The sequence below is a fragment of the Solenopsis invicta genome, chromosome 3 (genome assembly GCF_016802725.1).
Source record: "Solenopsis invicta isolate M01_SB chromosome 3, UNIL_Sinv_3.0, whole genome shotgun sequence".
Classification (NCBI taxonomy): Eukaryota; Metazoa; Arthropoda; class Insecta; order Hymenoptera; family Formicidae; genus Solenopsis; species Solenopsis invicta.
The window spans coordinates 3,441,322-3,468,736 of NC_052666.1; the positions used below are offsets into that span (position 1 = coordinate 3,441,322).

Here is a 27,415-nt window from a genome sequence, read left to right on the forward strand (position 1 = left end):
AAGAACCTGTCCTGTATCCTCTCTACCTTTTCCCTTTCTTTCCACCCCCAAATTTCTGCCCCATAGCTAACCACCGTCCATACCAACCTATCAAATAACCACATCCTTCTAGCCCAGTTCTTTCCAAATCTCCTTTTTTCTATTCCCCATACTTCTCTCATCACCACTGCTCCCTTGTTAACTCTTTCCTCTATATGTTCTTTCTGACCCTCATTTGCCATCATTACATACCCTAAGTATTTGTATTTTCTCACCTCTTCTATATCTCTTCCTTTCCATTTCCACACCATCTTTTTCTGTCTTCCGCCTCCCCTTCTACACCTCATTATTTTCGTCTTTTCTACATTGACCTCTAGTCCCTTCCGTTCTATATAGCTTTCTAATGCCTTAATCATCCCTTTCATCCCTGTCTCCTCCTCTGCAACCACTGCCACATCATCTGCATACGCTAGCGAGTATATTTTCCTTCCCTTTACCCTCACTCCTCCCCATCCCTCCCTCTCTAACTCCTCATCCAAATCCGCCAGCAATATCGTGAATAAGCATGGGCTCAGAGGGCACCCCTGTCTCACCCCTTTCTCCGTCCAAAAGTTTTCCCCTACCTTTTTCCCCACCCTCACTCTACTTAGGGTCTCCTCCAGTACCTCCTCCCACCTCACGACCAAGCTTTCTCTAACTCCCATCTCCCTCATCATCTGTATGAGGATTTCCCTATCCACCGAGTCAAACGCAGCTTTCAGGTCTATATATAGCACTACCATCTTGTCTTTTCTTACTGCCACCCTCTTGTTTTTCATATAATTCAGCACGTAAATCTGATCAATTGTGCCTACCCTTCTCCTAAACCCCGTTTGACTCGGTGGGAGTATCCCCTTCCTCTCCACCTCCTCCCTCAATCTCTCCGCAAGTACCGCTGCGTACACCTTGTATGCCGTCTGCGTTAGCGTGATTCCTCTATATTCTTCAACCCTCTCCCCTTCCCCCTTTTTCACTATCGGCACTACCACCCCCTCCCTCCACACCTCCGGCCACCCCTCTCCTCTCCACACTCTGTCACATATTTCCCACAGCCATTCCTTTATTTCTTTTCCCCCATATTTTCATACTTCATTTACGATACCATCCCCTCCCGCCGCTTTTCCCTCCTTCAGTTTACTTACCGCCCTTGCTATTTCTTCCCTACTGATATCATCTTCCACTCCTTCTCTTCCCTTCACCTCCCCTCTCACCCTCCACTCTACTCCCCCCAACACTTTTCTAAAGTGTCCCTCCCATTCCCTCTTTTCGATCCCTTCCGTGACTCTCTTTCTCTTTCTCCTCCCCCTATTTACTACCCTCCAAACATCCCCTTCCGTTCTTACACCTTCCAATTCTTTCTCCCATCTTTCTCTTTCCCTTCTTTTCCTTTCCTTACAATGTTCTCTGTATCCCTTCCTCATCTTCTTATATTTCTCCCCATTCCCTCCTCTTTTCTTCCACTTTTTAAACTCTTCCCTTACTTCTCTTTTCATATTCCTACATTCTATATCCCACCATCCTCTCCGCACCTTTTTCTCTTCTCTCTCTACTCTTTCCAATGCTCCTTCCACTCTCTTTTTCAATTTCCTCCAATCCTCCTCAACCATCTCCGAAACATTATCCCTCTTGCCCATGTATTCCTCAAATTTCTTCCTTCCCTCTTCCGTCCACACCCCTCTTCTTTCTCTTCCTTTTCTTTTCCCAATCCTTTCTTCCCCCCTTCCTCCCCCCTTCACGTAAAAAAAAAAAATATATATATATATATTTATATAAAGTATATATATAAATGTATATATATATATATATATATATATATATATATATATATATATATATACAAAATACATGCCAATTGACGCCGCCGCCGCGCCGCCGTGACAAAAATTACCGGCGCTCGCCGCCGATACTTATAACTTCGGTGCACAGCTCTAACTATAATTGAATATAAATTTCTACATGAGCGCATAACTTGACTATCTTCATACTCAGTCTTGTAGTTAGCTCCGCACGAAACAGATACACAACCGAGCATAGTACTTTATACATGCGCTATAATATTCGTAAGTTTTTAAATTATTAATGTATTCGTCTGTTTAAATTATTCAGGACATGTTAAAAATTTTTACATCTTGGAATCATTTTATTCATCTACATTATTTTTATTCAGTTAAATTAGTATTAGTTATTTGAACAATTATTATTTATTTAAATTATTACATTTTAATAAAGAGACTCGGAACATCGAGACGTTGCCTCACAGTGGACAATAGATTCAGACTGTTCTCGCATTTCATCGACGAATAAAACTATGCTGATTTTTATATAACGAGCAAAATCAGCATAGTTATAGAAATTTATATTTAAGTATAGTAATTCGACATTAAAAATGTAAATTAATGCAGCTAAAAGACAAGTACATTCAAAACGTTCCGCTATATCTTGGTTGTTAAGATTAAGATGAATTGTAATTCAAAAAACCTCCAAAAATAACTCGTTCTCTGCTTTATATTATTCATTCTTCAATTCTACTTCTTCTCATGTATTATTTCCATCTAGTAATTTCTTTTTTTCATTTATAGCCTCTTACCATTTTCATTTATCATATCCTGTTGTTGCTTCTTTATAAGTAAACATTACCTATTCTTGAAAACGGACACTTCCTCTGTGTTTTGGATTTTTTACACGTTTTTTCCCTTTGTAAGTCTTCATGATTTTCTTCTTGGTTATTATTTAAATTTCCTTTTTGTCTTTTTCTGTTGACTAAAGATCAATTTTTTTTGTTTTCATTATTTGCATCTTCTCACACAACCTTCATGTTTATTTTCCTCATCCTTATTTCAATCTAATAAATAAATTTAATTTTTCTTATTTGTGTAATATCATTAGTTTTAACATCAATAGTTTTTGCATGGTGAGCTGTTGAACCAATGATGAGCTTGTTTACCAATTAAGGAGCGTAACCATCCGGCGCTCAGGCACGTCGCACTCAAACAAACGCGCCCGTGACCTTCGAATTCCATGGACTGCAGCAGTACGTTTTTTCTATCCAAAAAACTGGAAATCCTTTCAATTTGTTAGCTTTATCAACGTCGCCTATGACAAAAACTATTCCTAAAAATAGCCAATAAACAAATGTTTAAAGACATAAAGCAGACTCGACTTATTATTTCTTAAATTATAAGTAATAACTTAACAAAATGTTTGAATATCATTATTTTTTTATTTGTTTAGTTAATACATAAAAGTTAAGACATGAAAATCATAAGATAGTCCGAGTGCGACGTATCTGAGCGCCGGATGGTTACGCTCCGTAATTGGTCAAATTTAACAGCTCACCATTCAAAAACTATTGATATCTCGATTTTTCTTTTGAAAACTTTATTATTTATTTTTATGTAAGAAATCTCGTAACGTATTTAGTGCTAGGTATTTTTTAAACACCCTGTATATAAACAAAACAATATTATATTTATTATATAAACAGAACAATATAACCACACATATCCTTATTAAATCCTAAATCAAACAAGAGTACTCTAATTTTATTCAATAAGGTTCTGTTCAACCTTTTTGCTTTACCGTTCTGCTGAATTATGTATGGTATAGTCGGAGCCACATTCCCTACCTAGGCCCGGGCCTAGGACAACAAATTTTAGGATGCGACCAAATGAGCCGGTGTGAAGTTGGCATCTCATCTTTAAAAAATAAATATTTTAATCAGAGTTTTATTTGCACCCACAATAGCTCTACATTTCCTGATAGATTAAAATAATAATTCTGTCAATTTGAACAAAAAAATTCTTTTTTAAAAATATGGGGTGCCAACTTTTCGTAGCACCCCAAGTTACAAAAAAAAATAAATAAAATCACAAAATCTTATAGTTCTCAAAGAGTTCTATAGCTCTTAATAAATTTTTAAAATAATTCTGCATATTTAGTATTTTTAAACATTTTTTAACTGACCGCTGACACCCCAAGTTACGAAAAAAATTAATAAAATCACAAAATATTACAGTTCTTGAAAAGTTCTATAGTTTCTGATAAATTTTAAAAATAGTTTTGCATATCTAATATTTTAAAACACATTTTTAATCTGACCGCTGGCAACCCATCCATCATAGAACATAGTGCTGACAGTTCCGATAGATTTGATAGCGGTTCTCGGTAGTTGTCGCATACTTTTGACAATTTCAAAAAGAGTTATATCGGCTATTTCTTTATAAACAATTTTTAAACCTAAACGTTGGTTTAAATTACAAGAGTAAAGTATCTTTTCATTGCGAGTTCTGGACGGCTCTTTGATATTTTTCGATAGTTCTGCGATAGTTCTTAAGTTTTGTAATTTTATTTATTTCTTTCGTAACTTGGGGTTCTACGGGAAGCTGGCACCCCATATTTTTAAAATTAAATTTTTTTATTCAAATTGACAGTACTATTGTTTTAATCTACCAGGAACTGTAGAAGTATTATGGGCGCAAATGGAACTCTGATTAAAATATTTATTTTTTAAACATGGAATGCTAACTTCACACCGGCACAAAATGAGCGATGAAAGTTGTTTATTAAAAAAAAAAAATTGTTAAATAAAATCTTTAGATCCGAAAATGTATTGTATAAATTTGTAAGCATGTGTATATTAAAGTAAAATATTTTTTAAAAAAAATTTTACATATATATCACATTTTATACCTTATACTGTACAAAAACTGCAAACTAAAAAAAAATTGAAGTTTTCTAAGAAGAGATAGTGAGGATCGCGCCGCAAGAAAAACTCAAAGATAAAATAAATTTGTGAATCTGTATCAAATCTGCATGTTACATTGATGTGCATAATCGATGGATAATCTATTTAATGTGGAAGGGGGGGGGGCAGTGTATAAACAGCCTAGGAGCGGAAAATTTGTTAATTCGCCCCTGGGTATTGTACCCAATACAATTCCTTTTCTTTTATACCATAATAAAACATCTTTATTCACGCATTCTCTTCCATTGTCACACTTTATTTTACAAACTTGCAAATTTCAATGTTCTTCTACTCGTTCTACGTACTCCTTCAAATATTCTTGTATTTTGTATTTGCCCTCCAAAGATACCAGATACGTTGTCCGCTTTTGATCGGCGTGCCGAAAAGATTCCCAGGTCGAGAACGAGATCGAGCGCCTCAGTCTCAGCCAAAACACTTGACTCTCGATCTTTTTCGCCACTGATCCGAACCGCCATCCTCATACGCCGCAGCGATCTCAAGACAGCTTGGGCCCCGTCAAGCCACTTGACGCAGGGCGTTCCCTACCGCAACCCGAGTCCGGTGCTACTACACGTAAGGGGGTACGGTGCTCCGTGCCTCCACCAAACGCACTTGGCGTGAGGTAGTGCCACCCAGCGATTACACCAGCAATATTAACTTTCTCGCGACGGGCCGCGCGCAGTCGAACATTGACATACACGGATCCATGTACGCGCTGCGTCTCCGCTGTACCGCACTACGCACCGCGCCATGAAACAATTTCACGGCCGCAACAAGGTCGCCGTCTCGGAGAGCCGTGACGTCGGAATTCCAAGAAACGAGTTCGACGTCGTTTCGCAAAACGCGTCTCGCGACGCGGGCACGCTGTAGATAGATTGTAAATATCCGATCCGTTTTTACGTCGACAAAAACACATTGTTACGTCTGTCCGTCTGCGCGCTTAGATTAACGTAGATTATATTTTCTCGCCACGCATTAGTATTCCATTTCTTTTGCTCTCTGTATAACTTCATTACGCTCACGTCGTACAATTGTCACTTGCTCTGTTTTTACGCGTTAATGTCTATTAAATAAACACCTATCGTTGTACCAACTAGAAAACGAATCTAATTCCTTCGGCGACCCTTCGTGACGTCGTTTCCGTCCGATCACCGTCCGTGCGCGGAGCGATGTCGTTACAGTACATATAGAACTCCTTTAAGCTGTGTGTATTCTACATATAGAATTCCTTTCAGCAGTATTCAATAAATTCTATTCTTTCAATTCCTTGTGCTTGCATTACTTCTTCTGTCGTTGCAACATTTATAACCATATTAAATTCTCTCCTTTCTTTAAAAAATTATTTCTTGTTCGACGTACATCCAGAATCCAATTGTCCGAAGATCATCTTCATCCATGTCGGTTGTTAATGACGCAAATTTAACTGAGTCTTCTTTGTTCAGTTTTATTGATCTGTAATTTGATTAATAGTGTGATTCAAATATGTAATGTTTAATGTCAATCATTATCATTTATTATTATTATTTATTGTTCTTAATCCGTTTGCCTTGCGGCTTAGGATGGCTTCCGGTTACATACACTTTTGTTTATATTACATTACAAATTCAACTTAAACTTCAAAGTTTAGAATTCAATAGTTTAAAATTCAATAGTTTAAAATTACAGTTAACATCATCAACAGCTAACAAATCAATATCACCCTCAACATTAACATTAACATTAGCGTTACAATTAGATCTTTGGTTTGTTTGAACTTCTTCCTTCTTATTCTCTTCTGCTTCTTTCTTCTCCTTCCTGTTTATCTCCTTCCTCAGCTCTTCTATCTTTTTCATTACTTGTAGGCCCTTTCCTTCTTCTCCAGTGAGTTCTTCTATCGACATTTCGCTTCTTGTTGCTTCGCAATCTTTCATTATATGGTACAAACTTTCTTCTGCTTTCTTGCATACTCTGCATCTCCTTTCCTCCTCTTCTCTCCAATACTGACTCCCTTTCGTTTCATTCCCGCATCTGTATCTGGCTATCAAGCATCTGTCCTTTTTCTTCATCCTCCCCTCCAAGTATTTTGGTTTCTTTTCCTGTGCAATCATCTTGTAGTTGGTGTTGTACTTGGATTTGTTTATCTTCTGTTGTCTCTCTCTGCTCTCTTTAATTTTTAGTTCCTTCAAGATGTTCTCTGCCATCTCCTCGTTTCCTGCTTCTCTTTCCTTTCTAAGCTATTCCTTGTTTACTCCTGCCTCCTCCAACACCTCTCTTCTCTTTCTTTCCCATCTTCCTTCTTCTGCACCTGGTCGCCACTTTTCTAAATCTTTTATGCATTCTTTTATTATTTTCTTCTTTGATTTTCTCGCCTTTTCCTCGTATTTTAGTGCTCTTTTGATCGCCTGTATTCTAATCTCTTCCATCTTTGTCTCCTCCAATAATATGTAATTCGGTGTTCCTCTGTCCAAGTTTAGAATCCATTTCGCGTACTTCCTCTTTACTCCGTCTAACGTTTTTTCGTTTTTCCAGCCCCAAACTTCCGCTCCATATAACGCTACGCTTCCAACAAGTGCTTCAAACATTTTCATTCTTCTTCTATGGTCTTCTTTGAATATTCTCTCCCCTATGTTCCAAGTCCTCTTCATCGCTATTGTTGCTCTTCTCAGTCTCTCTCTTATATGTTTCTCCGCACCTCCGTTTTTCTGTAGCATATATCCTAGGTATCTTATCTCTTTGACCTCTTCCACATTTTCCTCTCTCCATTTCCATTCTCTTCTCTTTTTTCTTCCTCTTCCACTTTCGAATACCATCACTTTTGATTTATCCGGACTAAGGCTCAATTCCTTTTTCTCTAGGTATCTCCTGAACCTCTCCATCATCTCTTTCAGATCCGCTTCTCTCTCTGCCAACAAAACGATGTCATCTGCGTATGTTATCGTCCAGAATTTTTCTTTGCCAACTACTATTCCTCCGGCCTGTCCTTTTTCCATCTCTTCTTCCAGATCTTTTATATACAGGGTGTTTCAGACCACCCGTACACCCCTTTTCTTTTCGCAGGATTAGGACCAATCAAAAATATGTTCAGACGAAAGTTGTAGGGTTTCAAAAGATCTATTCAATGATCTTATCAGTTTGACCTTGGATGGCGTCGCCAAAGTCAGATCGAAATCACATTAAGTTTTTTAAATGGAACACCCTATTTTTGATTTCAGAATCTAATAGCTGGTGTCAAGACCTTTCCAAAACACTATAAGAATGTTTATTTTCGTTGACTACTTTCCGAGTTGTGCGGCTTGAAAGTTACACTACCGCCAGCATCAGCATTACTCAAGATGTACCATGTGGTGGTTACTTAGTCGGATTTAATCTTGTGTGTGGGTGTGTGCATACGTGCATGCGTATGTGTATGGGGGAGGAAAAGGGGAGTCAAAGTTTTATGTACTCTGCTTTTGTTTATTAACTGGATTGATTATGTTTGATGATCAATCATGTTCAGATTGACTGTATGCATTTTCCCGTGCTTAGCATTATCCAGAATGAACGACGTGGACGTGACGAGAATTTCATCCCATTGGGGTGCTTGATTCACGTGAGTCCCCTTGCCTCTCACGTTTGGGGTGCTTGATTCATGTGAGTCCCCTTGCCTCTCACGTTTGGGGTGCTTGATTCACGTGAGTTCCCTTGCCTCTCACGTTCGGGAATGAATGAGTGTATGTTTTGTTAAGCGACTAAATGTTCAAAGTGAGCACCATTCTCTGCGATGCAAGCATCAACTCTATTTTGAAAATCATTTGTTGCTCGAAGAATTTCCTCGGCACGTAAGGATCGAATTGCTTCACTTATTCTACGAATCATATTATCCCTCGTAGTCGGACGTTCATGATAGAGCAAGTTTTTTATCTTTCCCCAGAAATAATAATCAAGGACGGTGAGATCTGGTGATCGGGGTGGATAATTGATTGGACCGTATTTGCCTATCCACTTGTCGGGGAACATAGTATTTAATGCCGCACGAGCAACTCTCGATGTATGAGACGGACATGCATCTTGTTGGAACCACATGTTCAGGCGCAATTGCAGAGGAATATTTTCTAGTAAGACAGGAAGATCTGTCATTATCAAGGCGGAATATCTATCACCGTTTAGATTTTCGTCAAAGAAAACAGGACCTATGATTTGACTTCCAATAATTCCACACCAAACATTGACTTTCCAAATGGTTTGATGATCTACTTCTCTCAACCAGTGAGGATTATTTTGTGCCCAATAACGAGAGTTCCAAGTATTAACAGATCCATCACTTTTAAGTGTACATTCGTCAGAAAATAAAATTTTCAAGTGGAAATCAAGTGGTTGCTGTCTTATAAAGTTGCAAAATACAAGTCTCTGTCTAATATCGTTATAATTCAACGCTTGATGAACAGACATTCTGTAAGGGTGAAATTTGTTATTTTTTAGAATGCGCCAAACACTGATTTTACTAACACCAGAATCTTGTTCTCGTCGTCTTAAAGAATCATAAGGGTTCAATTCTCGGGTCGATGCAAGAATTTCCACTGTTCTTTCATCCATAATCGGACGACGAATTTGTGTACCTTTGTTATGTTGAGGCTGAACGACACCTTTAATTTTGATTCGTTTAGCCAAACGTGAAAAAACATTTCGCGAGTGAGGAGTCCGATCAGGATAACGTTCCCGCCACAATCTTTCCGCTGCAATGAATGTACCTCGACACTCACCTAAAATTAGCAGCATATCATATGCTTCTTCATTGGAATAGGACATGGCTAAATAAACCTAGACTAATAAAGAGGGTCGGATTTTTGTTGCGCGATTGATACTGATATGACGGTTATTGAAGACGTAGGTGACAAGTTTGAGAGAGTTATTGTCACTCGTGTTGAGTTGAGTCACAATAGCGTTGTGGTGAATACATCTCTACTACATCCTATGCAAATAACAATATGTATAAAATCACGAGTTAGACATCGTTACGCAGAAAGCCGCGCTCGTTATTGCTCGTGTGCTACCGTTAAAGTAATAATGTAATTACATAATATTATGACATACATATGTATGTGACTATCTACGGTCGCGACAGCTAACTTTCACGATTTTTCATGATCTGTTTTTGTTGGCCCGGCTCGCATGTTTACTTTCTTTGTGTCGGCTGCACGGCTTTCTGCGTAACGCGTGATTTTATATTGTTATTTACATGGTGTTGGCGGTAGTGTAACTTTCAAGCCGCACAACTCGGAAAGTAGTCAACGAAAATAAACTTTCTTGTAGTGTTTTGGAAAGGTCTTGACACCAGCTATTAGATTCTGGAATCAAAAATAGGGTGTTTCATTTAAAAAACTTAATGTGATTTTGATCTGACCTTGGCAACGCCATCCAAGGTCAAACTGATAAGATCATAGAATAGATCTTTCGGAACCCTACAACTTTCGTCTGAACATATTTTTGATTGGTCCTAATCCTGCGAAGAGAAAAGGGGTGTACGGGTGGTCTGAAACACCCTGTATATGTTGAATAGTGCTGGGCTTAATGGGCAACCTTGCCTGAGTCCTCCACCTGTCCAAAACTCTTGAGATTTCTCTTCTCCTATTTTTATCACATTTCTTGTCTCTTTATATATTTCCGTGATCCTCCGTCTCAGATTTGTCTCTATATTCATCCTCTCCATCGACTCTATCAGCTGCTTTCTATTCACCTTATCGAAAGCTGCTTTCATATCCGCAAAAAATGCGAATATTTTTCCTCCTTTCTTGCACAATTCTCTGTTCACGATGTAGTTTATCGTGAAGACTGCGTCCATAGTTCCTCTTCCCTTCCTGAATCCGAACTGCGTTTCTCTCAATTTATCTGCTGTTTCTTTTTCTAACCTTTCATTTAGTATGCTTGCATATATTTTGTACGCCGAGTCCAATAATGTTATTCCTCTGTAATTCTTTATCTCGTTCTTCTCTCCTCTTTTGTAAATTGGGCTAATTACTCCTCTGTTCCAATCTCTTGGTAGTCCTCCTCCTTTCCATATTTTGTTGATAAGTTTCCAAAATTCTTCTCCTATTTCTACTGACATAAATTTCCACGCCTCGTTCTCTATTCCGTCTTCTCCGGGGGCTTTTGCATTTTTTAGTTTCCTTAATATTTTTCTTAGTTCTTCCTTTTCTATGTCTCCTGGTTCCTCCTCCATCTTCGTGCCTGTATCGCTTTCTCGTTCGCCTATGTCTGTTTCTTTTTCCTGTATGCTTCCGAGTCCTATGAAATAATCTCTCCATTCTTCCATCTTTATGTTGTCGCATATCCCCTCCTTTCTTTTCTTTCCGTATTTATTGATATACTTCCACGCCTCTTTCTCGCTCTTTATCCTTCGGATTTCCTCTTCTTCTGCCTGTTCATGCTTCTTCTTCTGCTCTTTACACCACTCTTTGTATTCTTTTCTCTTTGCAATGTAGTCTTCTTTGCTAATTCTTTTCTTCTTTATATTTCTCAGTGTCTTCCTTAATTCTCTTTTCTTTACTTTCCACTCTTTGTTGTACCACTGTTTTTTTCCTATTTTCCATGGAATTATCTTCTTTATCTGTTTTATTATGGATTTCTTTATCTTGTCACTTATCTCCTTCCATATTCCTTCCGTTTCCTCCTGTGTGCTCGCCCAGTCTTTGCAGTTTTCCATGTACATTTCTATTCCTTCTTCTGTCCAAACGCTTTTCTCTATTTCCCTTTTCTTGTTTCTGTCGTTTTTCTTCTTTGTTTGTGCTCCTACTAATTCTGCTTCTAATGGCATGTGGTCCGACTCTGTTCTTTCTCCTTCTTCCACCGATTTTACTTCCCCTAACGCTTTGTCATTTCCTATTATGTAATCTATGACTGACATCCCCGATCCTCCTATATATGTCCATCCTCCTTCTTTGTCAAAACTTCCATTTAAAATTGACCAACCTCTTTCTTCTATTCTATTCAGCAATATTCGTCCTTCTCTATTACTCACTTTGTCTATGGACCGTCTGATTTTGCTTCTCTTTTCTGCTTCTTCTTCTTCAATCGGGCCTCCTTCGCTTCCAGTTCTCGCGTTGAAATCTCCTCCTATCAGTAAATAGTTTTCCTCTTCTTCTGGTATCCATTCCGTTAGTGTTTTCATCGTTTCTTCAATTTTTTGGCTGTAGAGTGTAATGATCCTCCATCTGTTTCCGTTGTATTTCAGCTTAGTCTCTGCCATCTCTCCGTTTATTTCGTTAATCTCCACCTCCTCCAAACTTTTTCTTACTGCTTTCAAGAGTAATCCCGCCTTTTGCCCTTCCTTTTTTGTGTTCCCTTCTTGCCGGTATGCATTTCCAGATGTATTCCTTTGAGACTTTGTCTGCCATCTTCTTCCATCCTTCCTCGTCCACCCACGTTTCTGTTAGTCCTAATATGTCGAAGCTCTCCAGGTATTCCCACGCCTCCTCACATTTGTTTGCTAATCCCGCTACATTCCAAAAACCAATTCTTAACCCCCCTCCCTTCCCTGTTCCATCCCCGCCGCCTGCGTCTCATTCTTCTCCTCTTCTTTTCTCCTCTGTCAATTTCTTCTCTCTTGCGCTCCATCGGTACCATCTGTCATCTATCATGATCTTTCCGTATCCCACCTTGACCTTTTTTCCTTTTTCTCTTTCTTCCTTCGCTTTTACCCTCAATTGCGACTGCATTTCCCTTTCCATTCTTGTCAGATCGTAATCGATAAAAATTCCAGCCCTTAACTCTTTCTTCTTGACCATTATCTCTCTCTTTTGCTCCCAGCTTCCTACTTCTGCTACTACTGTGCACTTACCTCCTCTGTTCTGTACCTTAAATGCTTTGTTTATATTCGCTTCTATCCTCAGATTATCCCTTATGAAGTCCTTTGTTTCCTGTTCCATTTTATTATCTTCCCATTTGAATGCTCCTCTAATTACTATGTTGTTTTTTCGTTTCTCTCTATCTTTTTTCTCACTCTACCATTCCAGGATTTCTATTCTCTTCTCCAGGTTCTTTTTCTCTTTTCTCCATTCTTCTTTGTCTTTCTTCCTATCCTCTTCTCTTGTCCGTTTTTCTTCTTTCCACTCTTCTCTAATTTGTTCAAATTGTATTATCATCTTCTCCATCCTCTTGCCTATATTTTCCTCAATCTCTCTTCCTATCTTTTTCATTTCTTTTATTATTATCTCTTCTCCTCCTGTCACGTATTTTTCCATGCTATTGCATTTACTTTCCTCTTTCACCTTACATCCTGCCGGTCTTCCCGGTGGCGCCATCTGTTTACTATCTCTGTAGTCTCTTCGTGCTTGCTCCTTCTCCTCGCTTTCTTCTCTTTCCTTCCGGTTGATTCCTAACCTGTTCTTTGGTCAGCTTTTGGATCCTTCCTTGTGGTCCACTCCTGCTCAATTTCTTGTTTCTACCAACGTCTCGACACCTCTCCTTCGTCCTCTTCCCTCTCCTCTTATTTTCTCTTTTTCCACTCTCCGCAATCACACCAATCTGCTATCAAATTCTCACATGCGTTGTCTACATGAATGCACGCCAACGCCGTCCAACCGGAAGTCCTCATTATCATTTATTATTATCTTTCTCACTGATTTTATGTATGATATTTTCATCATAAATACAAACGTAATTTTGTATACTAATATTGTGATGATTTATTTAACAAATAGTTAAACAGTTCTAGTTAAATATAAAAACCGTTCAACAAAAAGAAATAAGACCGATATAACAAGCAGAAAATAAAACAGAGTATATTATATTTTCAAAAAGAGGTAAAAAAAAGGCGCCTGTTTTCGTGCGCGCGCGCCTAAAAGTCTATTTTTTAGTAATTGTGCACTGTAAGTAACCCAGCTCCAATCATGTTGACCTTGACATATGTTATAGAGGCAAGGATACTGCACAACTTTTCCTTATAAACTAATTGGTGTTCTCGTCTAGTTTTCGAAATATACTTAAAGAAAGAAAAAACATTTTTTCTTAATTATTTCAAAAAATCTTTATTTTACAAAAATATGTGTCAAACAAAAAATGAAGTTTGTAATAAGGTCTATAAAAAAGGTTTTATACATGTTTTACCTAACTAAATACTGAAGTTGTTATAGTAGAAGAACTGTTTTAAAATAATTCTTTTTTATTCACGAATGCAAAAACGATAGAGAAAGTTTATGCTGTTTGAAACGTCTCTTTTTGCAATTTAAAACATGTAAACATACAGCCTAAGAGCGAAGTAGAATGAATTTTTTGTTTCGCAAGCACACCTCATACATTAAACGCTCTATCTGTGTGATGACAATCTATTGCATATTAGCTGATTCAAAATAAAATATTCAAATTAACTATTCCAATGCAAAAAATTCTACGCGGTGATAATTGTTAATTTCCTGTGATCATACATTACATGAATACATTAAGGTGAATTGAATACATTAAAGATTGTAGTCAATCGCAACATGAGTTCTACACTAAGAGAAATCGTTTCTTTCATTGTATGAACTCGACAGTCGCAACTGACAGCTCCATATGCGATACATTTCACAGATAGACTTAATCTTTTACACGTTTTGTGAAGATGAAAGACAATTTTTACTTTGAACATACAATAAGTAGGACGAGATTGTAAACAGACATTTAAATTAATCAAATATTGACTAACTGTTTTACAAAATGCTCAGAAAGATGCCGGAAAGCAATACTAAAAATAACGCAGCGAGGATGTTGGATAATGAGTGCAAGATCGAGTTGCAAGAATCAAAACAACTGCTGGAAGCCGAGAAGTGGAAATCAAAAATGTATATCCAATTCAACGATCTTTCCTACTCGGTTCGCAACCGCAAAGGCAAGTTTGTGTTACACATACTAATTTAAGAAAGCTTTCGCCATTGTTTTACAAGAATATGTAGATCTTAAAATGTGTAAATACGAGGGAGGGTTCCGATAGCGCACATCCCGATAGCCTACCAACCAATCATCTTGACTTATCTAACACAACCTACGGAAAATCTCTAGGCATCTGCCATTGTGAGTGGTTTGTGTGCTATCGGGATGTGCGTTATCGAGACTCGCCGTAAATGCGATACGTACGCGCGAGAGAAAAGTTGCGTTGTACGCATTGTTACGTAGAAATAGTTAATATCAATTAATGAATGTTTACTGCAGGAGCTGAGAAAACAATTTTACATAACGTCACGGGGCATTTTGAATCAGGGAAGTTTACAGTAATAATTGGTCCTTCCGGTGCAGGAAAGACTACTTTGATGAAAATTATATCGGGAAAACAACCCCTAGATGTTAAAGGTACTATCACAATAAACGACGTTAAGTGGAATCGAGCAATGTTCCGTAAACATGTGTGTTACGTACCGCAACACTTTGATTTATTGCCGTTCCTCACAACGAGCGAAACGCTCTACATAGCGGCTCGATTACAACTCGACGGTAATCAGAACAAACAAGAGATTAATTCAATTGTAAGTATGTAAATTTTAAGTGCGATTGTACAAATTACATATATATATATATATATACTATATATATATATATATATATATATATATACAGGGTAGCAAAGATCGGACCCCCAATATTTCCGTTCCCTTGCATTTTACAAGAAAATGTTTCAGACAAAAGTTGTAGGGTTTGAAAAGATCTATTTACTGATCTTATCAGTTTGACCTTGGATGGCGTCGCCAAGGTCAGATCAAAATTACATTAACTTTTTTAAATGGAACACCTAACTTTTTATTGCATATTCTTGTAGCTTATCTCGAGACCTTTCCAAAACACTACAAGAAAGTTTATTTTCGTTGAGTACTTCCCGAGTTGTGAGGCTTGAAAGCTACAGTGTAATGTAGTATGGGTCCAGCCAGTTAAGGCAAGAGTGGCGTGTGGGTCCGGCCAGTTAAGGCAAGCCGGACCCACACGCCACTCTTGCCTTAACTGGCTGGACCAACACTACAGTACACTGTAGCTTTCAAGCCTCACAACTCGGAAAGTACTCAACGAAAATAAACTTTCTTGTAGTGTTTTGGAAAGGTCTTGAGATAAGCTACAAGAATATGCAATAAAATGTTTGGTGTTCCATTTAAAAAAGTTAATGTAATTTCGATCTGACCTTGGCGACGCCATCCAAGGTCAAACTGATAAGATCAATAAATAGATCTTTTTAAACCCTACAACTTTTGTCTGAAACATTTTCTTGTAAAATGCAAGGGAACGGAAATATTGGGGGGTCCAATACTTTTTGTCTACCCTGTATATATATGTACACACACACACACACACACACACGCACACACGCACGCACGCACGCACATATATATATATAAAATGTACAATGCATCAAATATTTCTGTCAGGTGAACAATATCGCAGAAAATCTTTGGTTGTCAAATTGCTTGGACACGTTAGTAATAAAATTAAGTGGTGGCGAACGGAGAAGATTGTCTATCGGCGTGCAAATAATCAGCAAGTCATCAGTTTTCTTATTAGATGAGCCAACAAGCGGTCTTGACAGTGCGGCGTCTTACCAGGTATGATATAAATTATTAATACTGCTATCAATCAATAACGATCGTTTTATCAAAATGATCGATATTGTTATAAGCTGCTAATAATTCTATACACAGTGCGGTTCAAACGTTTGACTGAATTTACTTCTTTCTAATAATGCTATCTAAAATCAGAATATAAATTAATGCCGTAAGAGTCAACACTGGATGTTTGTGTGTAATTAGTATATATATTGACAATTAATTATTAAAAGTACAATAAACGCTTCGATAAAAATTGGGATATCGAGAGGAAAAAATCGGTTTTTGGTACCAATCGTACATCATAAAATTGTGTTTCTTAATTAAAGTTATATCTAGAAAATTTATTTTTTCCTCTTCCACCTTAACCGTGAAATTAAGTTTTGGATGATAAACATTAAACAAAACATTCAATATTATATTTATCCTTGACCTACGTAGTAGAAAGTACACACAATCGTATCTAGAACGAATTTTGTGAGAGTACCTGAGAAAAAGTAGAGAGTGCTTACAATTTAATCAAAATAATATTTTAAGATATCAATTTAAAGCTTTCTTAGATAACTAAAAACAAAATATATTAATATAAAAATTACAAAAATAATAATGTATTATATCTATGTATAAACAAAAAAACGTCCTCCATTGTATTTAAATACACAAATAAAATAATACACTCTTAACGGTAAAAAAGCAATAGATTGTGTAAAAGTACATTAGTCGTTATTTGTTCTATTTAGAGTAGAGTCCTATATAAAGAGAGAAGCAACATCGAACCCGCACCACAACCTTCAGTATCCAATTGAGTCCTCTACCGCCATTTTGGGACCGCTCTAACGTCATCAAACACCATTCGTATCATTCTGCAAACAGCTGTGGTCACAATATGGCCGCTCGCTTAGCCAATCAAGTATCAATCAGATTACCAATCAGAGCTTCGGACATCAATGTCGCTTCTCTCTTCATATAGGACTTTAGTTTAGGGTGCCAAAAGAATGTTAGAGAGCCGCGCACCCTCTGGCGCTCTCGTGGCTACGGCTCTGAGAATACAATGTCATCCACGTATCTAAAATCTAAAGTAAAACATGGGTCTAATCTCAAGGACATGACACTTTTTGTGTAACTGCGTAATTAATGCTGGTATGCAATAAAACTTATACGTAATAGAAATATTCCTCGGTACGCTGTGAGAGATGAATGTGAAGACCAACGTGTGGCAATATAATTTTCTTGCAAAACTTTCTTGTCAATTTCGAAAACTGTCAAATTGTTTCAAAAGGCTTACGGAGATATCTCCTTAAGTCGTTCAAACACATTTTCTGGTGCACATCTATATCTCATGGTTGCGACAAGGGATAACCAATAAACTTCGAAAAGTCTGGCCTTAATCAGTATTGAAATCACATTAATACACATTGACACATACACATGTCAAAGATTTTTATTTCTACTGCATTCTAAAAGATAGCATTAAGTAATCGATACAAAATTCAAATTTAAAACTTTTAGATAGCACTGTTATACAAGTGCAGAATATTCTAATTATACGGCAGTAACGTTACAATATAAAGCAAGTTTTTTAATTTATCGATTGATCAATTGCATCATGCCCAAACGCAATTTTGATCTGTAAAAGCTGTACGTTATGATTTTCTTCTACCTATAATATTGTTTTTAATATACTGTATGGAAATATATAATTTCTGTTAAATAGTTAATTGGCATGTTGCACAATATGACGAAAGCAAATTGCGCTGTAGTTTGTGCAATACATCAACCTAGTGGTCGTATGATTTCGCTTTTCGATGACATCATGGTACTTAATCGAGGAAAATGTATGTATTGCGGACCAAAAAGCGAGATCTTGAGCACGTACAACATTGCCGGATTCACGCGTCCTAGCTTTTACAACATAGCCGAATTTGGTAATGTTGATTGTACCACTCTTTGATAAATAAATTATAAGAAAACTAAAATTAAAATTAGTGAATTGATATAAAGTATTTTAGAAATCTATATACATTTCACTCACACATCTCTTTATAATTTTAAAATTAATTTTTTTTATTAATTTTTGCACTGCAAATTTTTTAAAGTTATTAAAAGGTAGATTTTGTCATTAATTTTAAAAAATATAAAATTATTACTCTTTATTAACCACAAAGAACAATTGCGGTATTAATTGTATTTTTTTGATTGCAGTTCTCGAGGTGATAACTGAACAGAAAGATGAAGAGTTAGAAAATTTACATAAGATCTGTCGTGATGAATATGAAAAATCGCGCAGTACATACAAAAGTAGTAAGTATGATGTGTACATGGTGTGTCCGGTAAGTATCGGGACCGACTTTTTCCTGTCAATAGGAAGAAGTGGAGGGTAGTCTATGGGCAGGATTGGTGGGGGATGTTACATGAGCTAGGAAATCCGGCTGAATTGCCTCCAAGTCTTTGGAATGTTTAGATGGCGCTTGAAATCTGAAATGAAGATGTGTTTAACGCTAGCGTAGAGATTTAAAATGCAGCGAACCATCGAGCACGTTGGCCTAAGCAAAACGATAAATCAAAATGACATCAAAATGATGAACGCAGGAAAATTCTAAATCAAGAAATTTCTAAACAATGGAAAATTAAAAATATATAATTTTGTAACAAGGTGCTGTGTTTCTTTTAAACTAAACTGATTTTTTAAAATTAATTTTATAGATAGCCACAACCTTTTATAGGTAGCCTACAACCACTTTTTTCTTTTATCAATTATGCAGTGCATGAGATTTTTATAAATCACGTCTTAAATAATAAATATTTCATTACTTTGAGTCTAGAGTCTGTCGAACAACACTCTGACGAATGTAATTGTTCAAGTTTTAATAGAAAATATTAATTATGAACATAATTATTCAATAAAATGTAAATGGGGGTGCCATATTACCCTCTTCTCCTCTACCTTTGTCTTTATCCCATAAACACACCTTCACTTCAGGCGCCATCTACTCATTTCAAAGTCTCAAAGGCAATTCGACCGAGTTTCCTAGCTCGCGTGACATCCCCTGCCCCCATCAATCCTACACCTTTTCTTATTGACAGGAAAAATTCAGTCTCGATACTTACCAGACACACTATGTATATTATATATAATTGAATATTTAAACATTTTATTCATAATGATTATTTTATAATTATAATTTATATAAAATAATTTTATAATTATAATTTATATAAAAAGAAAATATTCAATAGTTATACTAATAATCTCAATATGAAAAGAAGTAAATTTATTTATTCTTTAATAAACAATACATGTTAGCAAAATCTATACATTATTCAATAATCGTCCAAGACATTACAAAAAAATTTGTGTAAGGATTTACAAGTCTTCTAATGCCATCTAAAAAAATAAAATGAAATACGGGGCACGTAACTTTGAGGAAATTTTTTGCAAAGAACCACGCACAGTTTATATGAAAAAACGTGCTCAGTTGATTTGCTTGAATTTTTTATATGTTGTAGTGCATTCCTAATAAAAAAACTTTAAAAATTATTATTTTAGTTGATCATAGTCAAATAAATTTTAAAAAATTATAGCATTGCGAAAACTATTAGAATAGAATAGAATTATAATACTGTGAAGAAAGTTAAAACTTGTTTTAATTGAAAAAGAGACAGATTTTCTTTAATTAATGAACATCATGATCAATATTTAAGATTATCTTTGTCCTCTTATAATACTAATTCTTAAAAAATTGCTAAATCTTTGCAATGTCAAATATTTATATTATTTATATTATTTTTTAAATTTTATTATACGTTTTTATGTGTATTTTATTTGAATTCTATTAGAAAATTTATAATTTTTATATTAATCATTTTCTTATTAATTTCTTCCTAGTTAAAACACCTATCCCTATTAATACGTTTAATAAAAGGTTAAGTCATATTTTCTCTCATTTTGTACTTTTTCTCTTACACCTTATACATACATAGATAGATCACGAAGTTGCTCTTCTAAAAATAGTAGCTTACAGAAAGGTTGGGCACCCCTATTCTAAAAATTGAGGTTTTTTTATTCGGAATGCAAGTACTACACCATATAAAAAATTCAAACAAATCGACCAAACGAGTTTTTTTCATAAAAATAGTGCGTGGTCCTTTGGACTGCTATTGAAAAACAATGTTGTATATATTTTGTTAACATTATGCTTGAAAAGTAAATAAGTTCATTTTACTTTATGATTTCATCTCGTAATTAATAAATATTTTACAGAACAGAATTCATCGATAGATTTCGAACAAAATTTCGAAACTGATAATACAGTCACATCCACAAAAATCAGAAGACACGAAAAATCGACATGGCACCAGCAAAAGGTTTTATGTTCACGAGCTCTAATCTGTATCATGCGAGATAATGTAAGTACAAATGTTTAAAGTAATATTTAAATGATTTGTTAGGTAAATCAGAATGTTATTTTGATCGATCTTTTAGACCTTTACAAAACTAAGAATTGCAACGCACATCACAGCTGGACTTTTGTTCGGATTAATATACTATAATTTTGGTGACGACGCCGTAAAAGTACAAAGCAATATATCTTGCTTATTTGTCATTCAAATGTATTTATTTCTATTAAATGCCCTACAGACGGTGCTGATGAGTAAGTGACACAGATTCTTTTAATATACTTTATATTTCATATTATATACATATATACTTGAATATGCACATACATGACTATATGTATGTATACATATATGTATCTTTTTATATTGTATATAAACGTAATATATAAACAGTTGTACTTTATGTTTGTTAATAATTACATTAAACATTACTACAGTCTGGTAATTTAAAATAAAACCGATAAAAATACAGTCTCAATAGCAATATTTTCAATTTATCTTATTTAAAATAAGAAGAAATAAGTTTTGAAGTTCATAAATTATAATTGTAACATTTTAAATATATCTCATTGTAGTTCCCACGGAAGCGAATGTATTTCTACAGGAACATTTAAATAATTGGTACTCTTTTAAAGCCTACTACAGCGTAAAAGTGTTAACGGATATTCCGGTGCAAGTATGTTTCAAATTGTAATGCACAGCATTACAATTTTGTCGCTAATTATTTTGTTTAAACATAAAGTTTAGTCTAAATATAAAGTACTTTCCAGCTGAATTTTATGTTTCTTCTTTTTCTTGTTAGAAAGAAAACATGACACAAAAAATTCAGCTGAAAAGAGTGAACCCATTATAGTGTCAGTTCAAAAATGTCATTGTTTTTACAAATTAGGTAAAAGTTTGTTTGACTTTTAGATACTTTGCACAACATCTTTCTTGTTAATATCATATTACATGACAGGACAGCCAATGGTATTTAATAGAATTATACAGGTGTGGAGCATTTGTCTGTTAACTGTGATTCTTGGACAAACGTTCGGGATATTTATAGGCACAGCTTTTGGCACTAAGGTATTTAAACATCGCATTTTTCATTATTATTTTAATTAATATTCACAGTAATATTCACAGTAATATTCACGGTTCATATTAAAAAGTTTTAAAAATTCAACATTATATATTACAATATTATGAAAAGATTGAATAAAATTGTTATAATATTAATACGTTAATAAATCAACAGGTGATTTATTTACGTACACATATAGAGGAGAAGAGGAGTATTATGGTTACTGTCGACAATATGATTACCCCTATTACCTCCGTTATTAAGTGACGTATTCTAACAATTGCTTATGGAGTTATTCATTTAGTAGCCCGCCGTTTTTTAGCGATGCTAATGTGACAATACATAATAAGTGACAATTATTAGAAGGCATTTTTACTTTTGAGCACTTCTAAATTTTTTCAACATACACCTTTATCCTTTAATCACTCATACTTCCTCATTATTCTTAAACTTGAGTGTATTATCAAAAAAATGCATGTACATACACTTGAGTGTTTTTTTGTTATTTACATTCTTAATCAACTATACACATTTTGAGTTATACAAAGTTAAAACAATAATATAGAATTTCATTAATATGGCTTTTTAAGTAAAACTTTTATATCGAAATATTTCTTCAATAAATCGATCGTCATTTTAGAGAGCGGAGAATATCTAGAAACATTAATGAATATCTAGAAACATTAAAGACGTCATTTTATGCTTGTTGTTTCATGTTAAACACAGATAAAATGATATTTTTAACTAAATTTCTAATGGTATTTCTAAAGTTTCTGAACGCAGGAAAAATTTAAATCAAGAAAATTCTAAACAATGAAAAATTAAAAATACATAATTTTGTAACAAGATACTGTGTTTCTTTTAAATTAAACTAATTTTTGTAAATTATTTTATAGATAGCCATATTACAATCACTTTTTGTCTGCCACCGATTATGCAGGGTATTAGATTTTTATAAATCACGTTCTAAATAATAAATATCTCATTACTTTCAGCCTAGAATCTGTCAAACGACACTTTGACAAATGTAATCGTTCATGTTTTATTAGAAAATATTAATTATAAACAAAATTATTTAATAAAATGAAAATGGGTGCCATATTATCCTCTTCTCCTTTAAAATGAAGGTTGTATTGACATATTTCTAATATTAAATTAAGGTATTATATTGTCTTGTTTCTAAAATTATCTCTTACATTAAATAAAAATCAAAATAAAATTTAAATGAAAACCTAACCAATGAACTGATATGTTTGTTATATATATATACACACACACACTCACACGCGCACACACACACACGCACGCGCGCGCGCGCGCGCACACACACACACACACACACACAGGGTGTACCAGTAGAATCCGGACAACTTTCAAATTAAAATTTTTGCCATATAATAACTTGTAAGCCTGCAACTAGATAGCATTCAAGTAAGCCAAATTCATCGGGAACAAAAACATAACTTTGTCATGGTCAAACTGGTTAATCAGTGTACAGAATGTAACCGGAGAGCCGTGCTTGTTGAAAATCTTCGCGCGGGACGTACCGTGTCCAAAATAATAACGTTTTCCGATTACCGGAAATCGACAGTTCACGTCATTATTCATCGCTACACGGCTTCCAAAGCGTCCAAAGAAGGTTCTTAGATGGCTACTTAGTGCAGAATCGGCTCTTCAAAAATATGAAAATGTTTCGGAGTAAGACATTTTGGCCGGCTAACAGCCTAAACTTTATTCGCTGGATTATTTTGTATGCTACGTGTTTGAGGGACATTCCAAGACTCGACATCCTAACGTTGCATCACTGAAAGCCGCTATTGATGCATCGTTCGCGTGTATGATGAAGGAATTTTTGACAAAGGCGTGCACGCACTTCCTGTCCAAAATTAAAGCGGTCATCTAAGTAGAAGGGGGCTATATAGAATAAAATTGTTTTTTAGGAATGCCCTAACCCAAACATATATATCAAACATAAATGTATTTTTCCTTACGATTGTTATTTTTTATTAAAATAAATGATTCTGAAACTTACAATGGATTTTTCCGGATTCTACTAGTACACCCTGTATATATCAAACATACCAGTTCATTGATTAGGTTTTCATTTAAATTTTATTTCGATTCTTATTTAGTATAAAGGATAATATTATAGTTAATCGAAAATAATTTCTTTTAGTTAGGTGTATTTTTGATACCGGGAATTAATGTACCATTATTGATGCTTGCTGGATTTTTCGTGAAAATAGCAGAATTGTCGGTGTATATACAACCGTTAACTTTTCTAAGTTACTACAGGTACAAACTTATTAAACTAAAATTGTTGTTTACGTGCAAAGACGTACTCTATTGTAGTTTCAATTTAGCATGTTTTTTCAGTAAACATTAAAATTTATTGCAGATATATATTTGAAGGATTATTGCAGGCGATCTACCTTGATCGACCTAATCTATCGTGCTCTGAAGATTATTGTTACTTCCGTTCAACAAATAAGATTCTCTCAACAATGGACCTTCCAACAATGCCGTTTTACGTCATTTTGATAATACTTGGCTCTTGGATTTTCTGTTTCCATATAATCGTTTATGCAGTATTCCATTGGAAACTTTATTATGCGAAAAAGTGACGTGTTAATGCTCGAACCGAGGAAATAATCTGCGCCAATGCTACCTCTCAATCGACACAGACGTTATATACTTTCATATAAGAACACACACACACACACACACACACACACACACCTGCACACAATACTCTTTGAAATAATCACAATTGTAAATTTAAAATACATAAATTTATAATCGATAATTGTATAATCAATCTTTATGATAATTTTGATATCTTTATAATCATTCAGTTTTCAATGTTAAAATAAATTTATGATTTTTATCTAACCCATGCTAATTTTAATTTAATCAAACCATTTCCGATCCTTCGCTCGAACAAGATTCCACTTGATCCGATCCCGAGCAAAAACGATTTAATTCGCTAGCTCGTAATAAGGACCACACAAATGCAGGACGATGCTTGACATCTACGACTGCTGTAAACTGGATCCCTTGTAATGATGTGTGAACACTTTATACTCTAATACGTTTATGTTACTCTAACTTGTAACAACGCATGCACGTTGCATTTCCGGCGAACACCAGCCGGAGGCAGCTGTTCGGTTTCAAACAATAGAAAACGCGCTTGCGCCTACCTACACGCTGCCATAAGGACAACGCCGCTAACGGCCGAAGGCGGCCGTTAGCACGAGGCAATTCCGTGCGCGATAGAAGACCACACGCACGCGCATCACCGACCAGCGAGAAGCAATCATCAGCGAAAGCACGCCTGTACCAGCGGCCGTGAAGAAACGGGAATCCCGAGATGAAATCTCGAGGGATAACGAAAACGCACGGAAACACCTGAGCGCGCGACCCAGGGGGTATAAAAGACCTCCGCTCGCACGCTCAGGATCAATTCCGCGATCCTGATCCCGATCCGAAACTCCTCCGGCAAGAACAAGCGGTAAAGGTACTTTGCCACTGTCGAGATACTCGACTGAGCCGGCGTTCGAGAGAGCGCAGCTTCCTTTCGCACAACCACTCCGGAGACCAAAGGCGATAAAGGTTCTTTGCCGCTACCAAAGTACTTGGTGGCTCCGGGCGATCCAGACCGAAAGCTCGCACGCCAGAATCGCCGCACCGACAGCCAGACGCGCCAGATGAGCACGGTCTCTAAGACATTCAAGCGCATCGGGCTAGTTCGCGCTTTCGCGCCGTACGCCGCACCCCGCCGAATACCAGCGCAACCGCGCCCGGAAACTCGGCCAGCCAAAATACTTAGGAACGCCGGTTTCTTTTCCGAGAATCGCGAGATTCCCGGTCGGCTTCGCGGTCAAGGCCGTCTGTAAATATCTCGTAAATAGCCTACTGTCCGAAACCTTTGTCTTCTTTTACCGCGTTCTTCTATTGTACTGCCGCGAAATATACCTGTATCAGGACACCGTATTCTTTTCTGCGCGCTTCTCATTTCTTGATTAAATTACCTGTATCACAACACAGTCTTCTTGTACCGCATTCTGTTCGTTCTTGATTTATATTATCGTGAGAAATAGCTGTATCAAACGTACTATTTAGTAATAGACTCAAACTCATATACTGTCGAAAACCGATTTATTTTCTTTTTCTCGCCACAAACCTATTGCGTTAAACCAAGCCGCTAAACCCGCGCACCTTAACAAAATATCGGTTGTTTCAAACTCATAGATTAAGTTAATATGTATTATTGAAGAGATGTATAATTAAGGCTCCTGACTCCTCATCTGCAAACTCCGCGTTGACGGTGGCAACATAGTAGCCATCGTCAACGCTATAGAAATTATAACCTCTTTCTCGTACTTATCGTAAGGTAAAGATAACACATGGGTTTTGCTCCCTCAAATTTCGCGTGATAAATAAATTATTGTATTATCATTTTATCTTGGAATTTTGTACTAACAAGTTTATATATATTCAAACAGTACTACAATTTTTTAGAGATGTCTCAAAAAAATAAAATATTTCAGAAAAGTTTCGAAATATGTTTGCAACGTTTCAAAGATGTTGCTGGAATAACAAAACGTCCGCGATTCTTGCATTTAAAACTTCGCAGAAATATTGCTAAAAAAATCTAAAATCTTTCTCAAGTATTGCTGATTGTAATCCTCTGAATACAAAAAGTTAAATATTATTTCTGTAGTACTTTTACAATTTAAAAAACATAATAAATTTAAACTGATTATAGAAATAAATTGAATATAATAAATTTAAATATTATTTCTGAAGTACTTTAAATTTAAAAAGAGTATCTCAGAAATAATATTTAAGTTGATTATATTCAAAGAATTTTAAGTAAGATTGTTTTCTGTCATCAATGTCAGCTGTATAAAGGTATAAAAGTCTTTGAAAATTATAATACATTAATATTTCCAATTATTTGTTACTCAGTTATTGTACAAACGGACTGCAATTACATCTATCCATACAGAATATGAATTTTCCACTGTAATGGTAAAATATAAATGCGCCCATGCGCACACTTAAGTAGAACCTTTATTAGGGAGGACCGTGGTTCGTTGGCACCGTTTTCATAATTTTGGCAATTGAGTTTTTAAACAACTAACTATCATGATTATACAGTACTAATATGATAGAGAGAAACTTTCTCTATATTTTATGCCCGAAACGATCCTGTATACTGTATAGTTTCTTTGTAATAAGTGAAATACAAACATGCTGCATTGTAGCCAGCTTGCCCCGATAGTGGGGCAAATTGACATATATCATGGTGTAAGTTGGCTATAGGTAAGGTTATAGGACTAAAGTCCATGTTAAATTAATGAAAACGTAATAGAAAATAAAAAACAGATAGCAGATATGTTCTTAATAAAGATTATATGTTTTAAAGTTGTTTTGTAATGATCGAGCAAAATGCTGTTGTAGAAAAACAATTGTAAACTATTTCAGATATAGCTTTCTTTAATATAAAAATATTAAATATAAAGCCCGGTCTACATAGGTCGCAGTTCGCAAAACGCAAGACACACGCACAGTCTATATATCAATCTAACTTCTATACATAAAGAGGTTAGATTGACATGTAGACTGTGCGTGTGTCTTCCGTTTTGCGAACTGCGGCCTATGTAGACCGGG

General features: G+C 35.7%; 3 protein-coding genes across 4 annotated transcripts in view; 1 reads left to right on the plus strand and 2 right to left on the minus strand.

Annotated features, from left to right (window-relative positions):
* LOC105206840 (ATP-binding cassette sub-family G member 1-like) overlaps positions 1-24,478 on the plus strand; it is a 42,936-nt gene extending 18,458 nt beyond the window's left edge. Inside the window, exons 2-12 of one of the 2 annotated variants that reach the window (XM_039446926.1) lie at positions 14,419-14,582; positions 14,903-15,213; positions 16,102-16,275; positions 17,990-18,200; positions 18,478-18,576; positions 20,537-20,682; positions 20,759-20,927; positions 21,249-21,349; positions 21,586-21,741; positions 23,916-24,034; positions 24,138-24,478. In XM_039446926.1, the coding sequence (XP_039302860.1) occupies positions 14,423-14,582; positions 14,903-15,213; positions 16,102-16,275; positions 17,990-18,200; positions 18,478-18,576; positions 20,537-20,682; positions 20,759-20,927; positions 21,249-21,349; positions 21,586-21,741; positions 23,916-24,034; positions 24,138-24,363 (1,872 nt within the window). In that variant the 5' untranslated portion in view covers positions 14,419-14,422 and the 3' untranslated portion in view covers positions 24,364-24,478. Of the gene's footprint in view, positions 1-13,368; positions 14,583-14,902; positions 15,214-16,101; positions 16,276-17,989; positions 18,201-18,477; positions 18,577-20,536; positions 20,683-20,758; positions 20,928-21,248; positions 21,350-21,585; positions 21,742-23,915; positions 24,035-24,137 lie in introns of those variants that run through there. The other variant, XM_039446925.1, reaches the window with a different exon arrangement.
* LOC120357147 lies at positions 6,560-7,772 on the minus strand. The gene has a single exon (XM_039446962.1). It carries the CDS (start codon positions 7,729-7,731, stop codon positions 6,976-6,978), a length of 756 nt encoding a protein of 251 aa, XP_039302896.1. The 5' UTR covers positions 7,732-7,772; the 3' UTR covers positions 6,560-6,975.
* Positions 10,286-11,963, minus strand: LOC120357160. Its single transcript, XM_039446978.1, has 3 exons — positions 10,946-11,963; positions 10,455-10,864; positions 10,286-10,345 (listed from the first exon to the last, which is right to left on the minus strand). The coding sequence occupies exons 1-3, from the start codon at positions 11,961-11,963 to the stop codon at positions 10,286-10,288; spliced, it is 1,488 nt and encodes a 495-aa protein (XP_039302912.1).
* Positions 24,479-27,415: the final 2,937 nt, after the last annotated feature.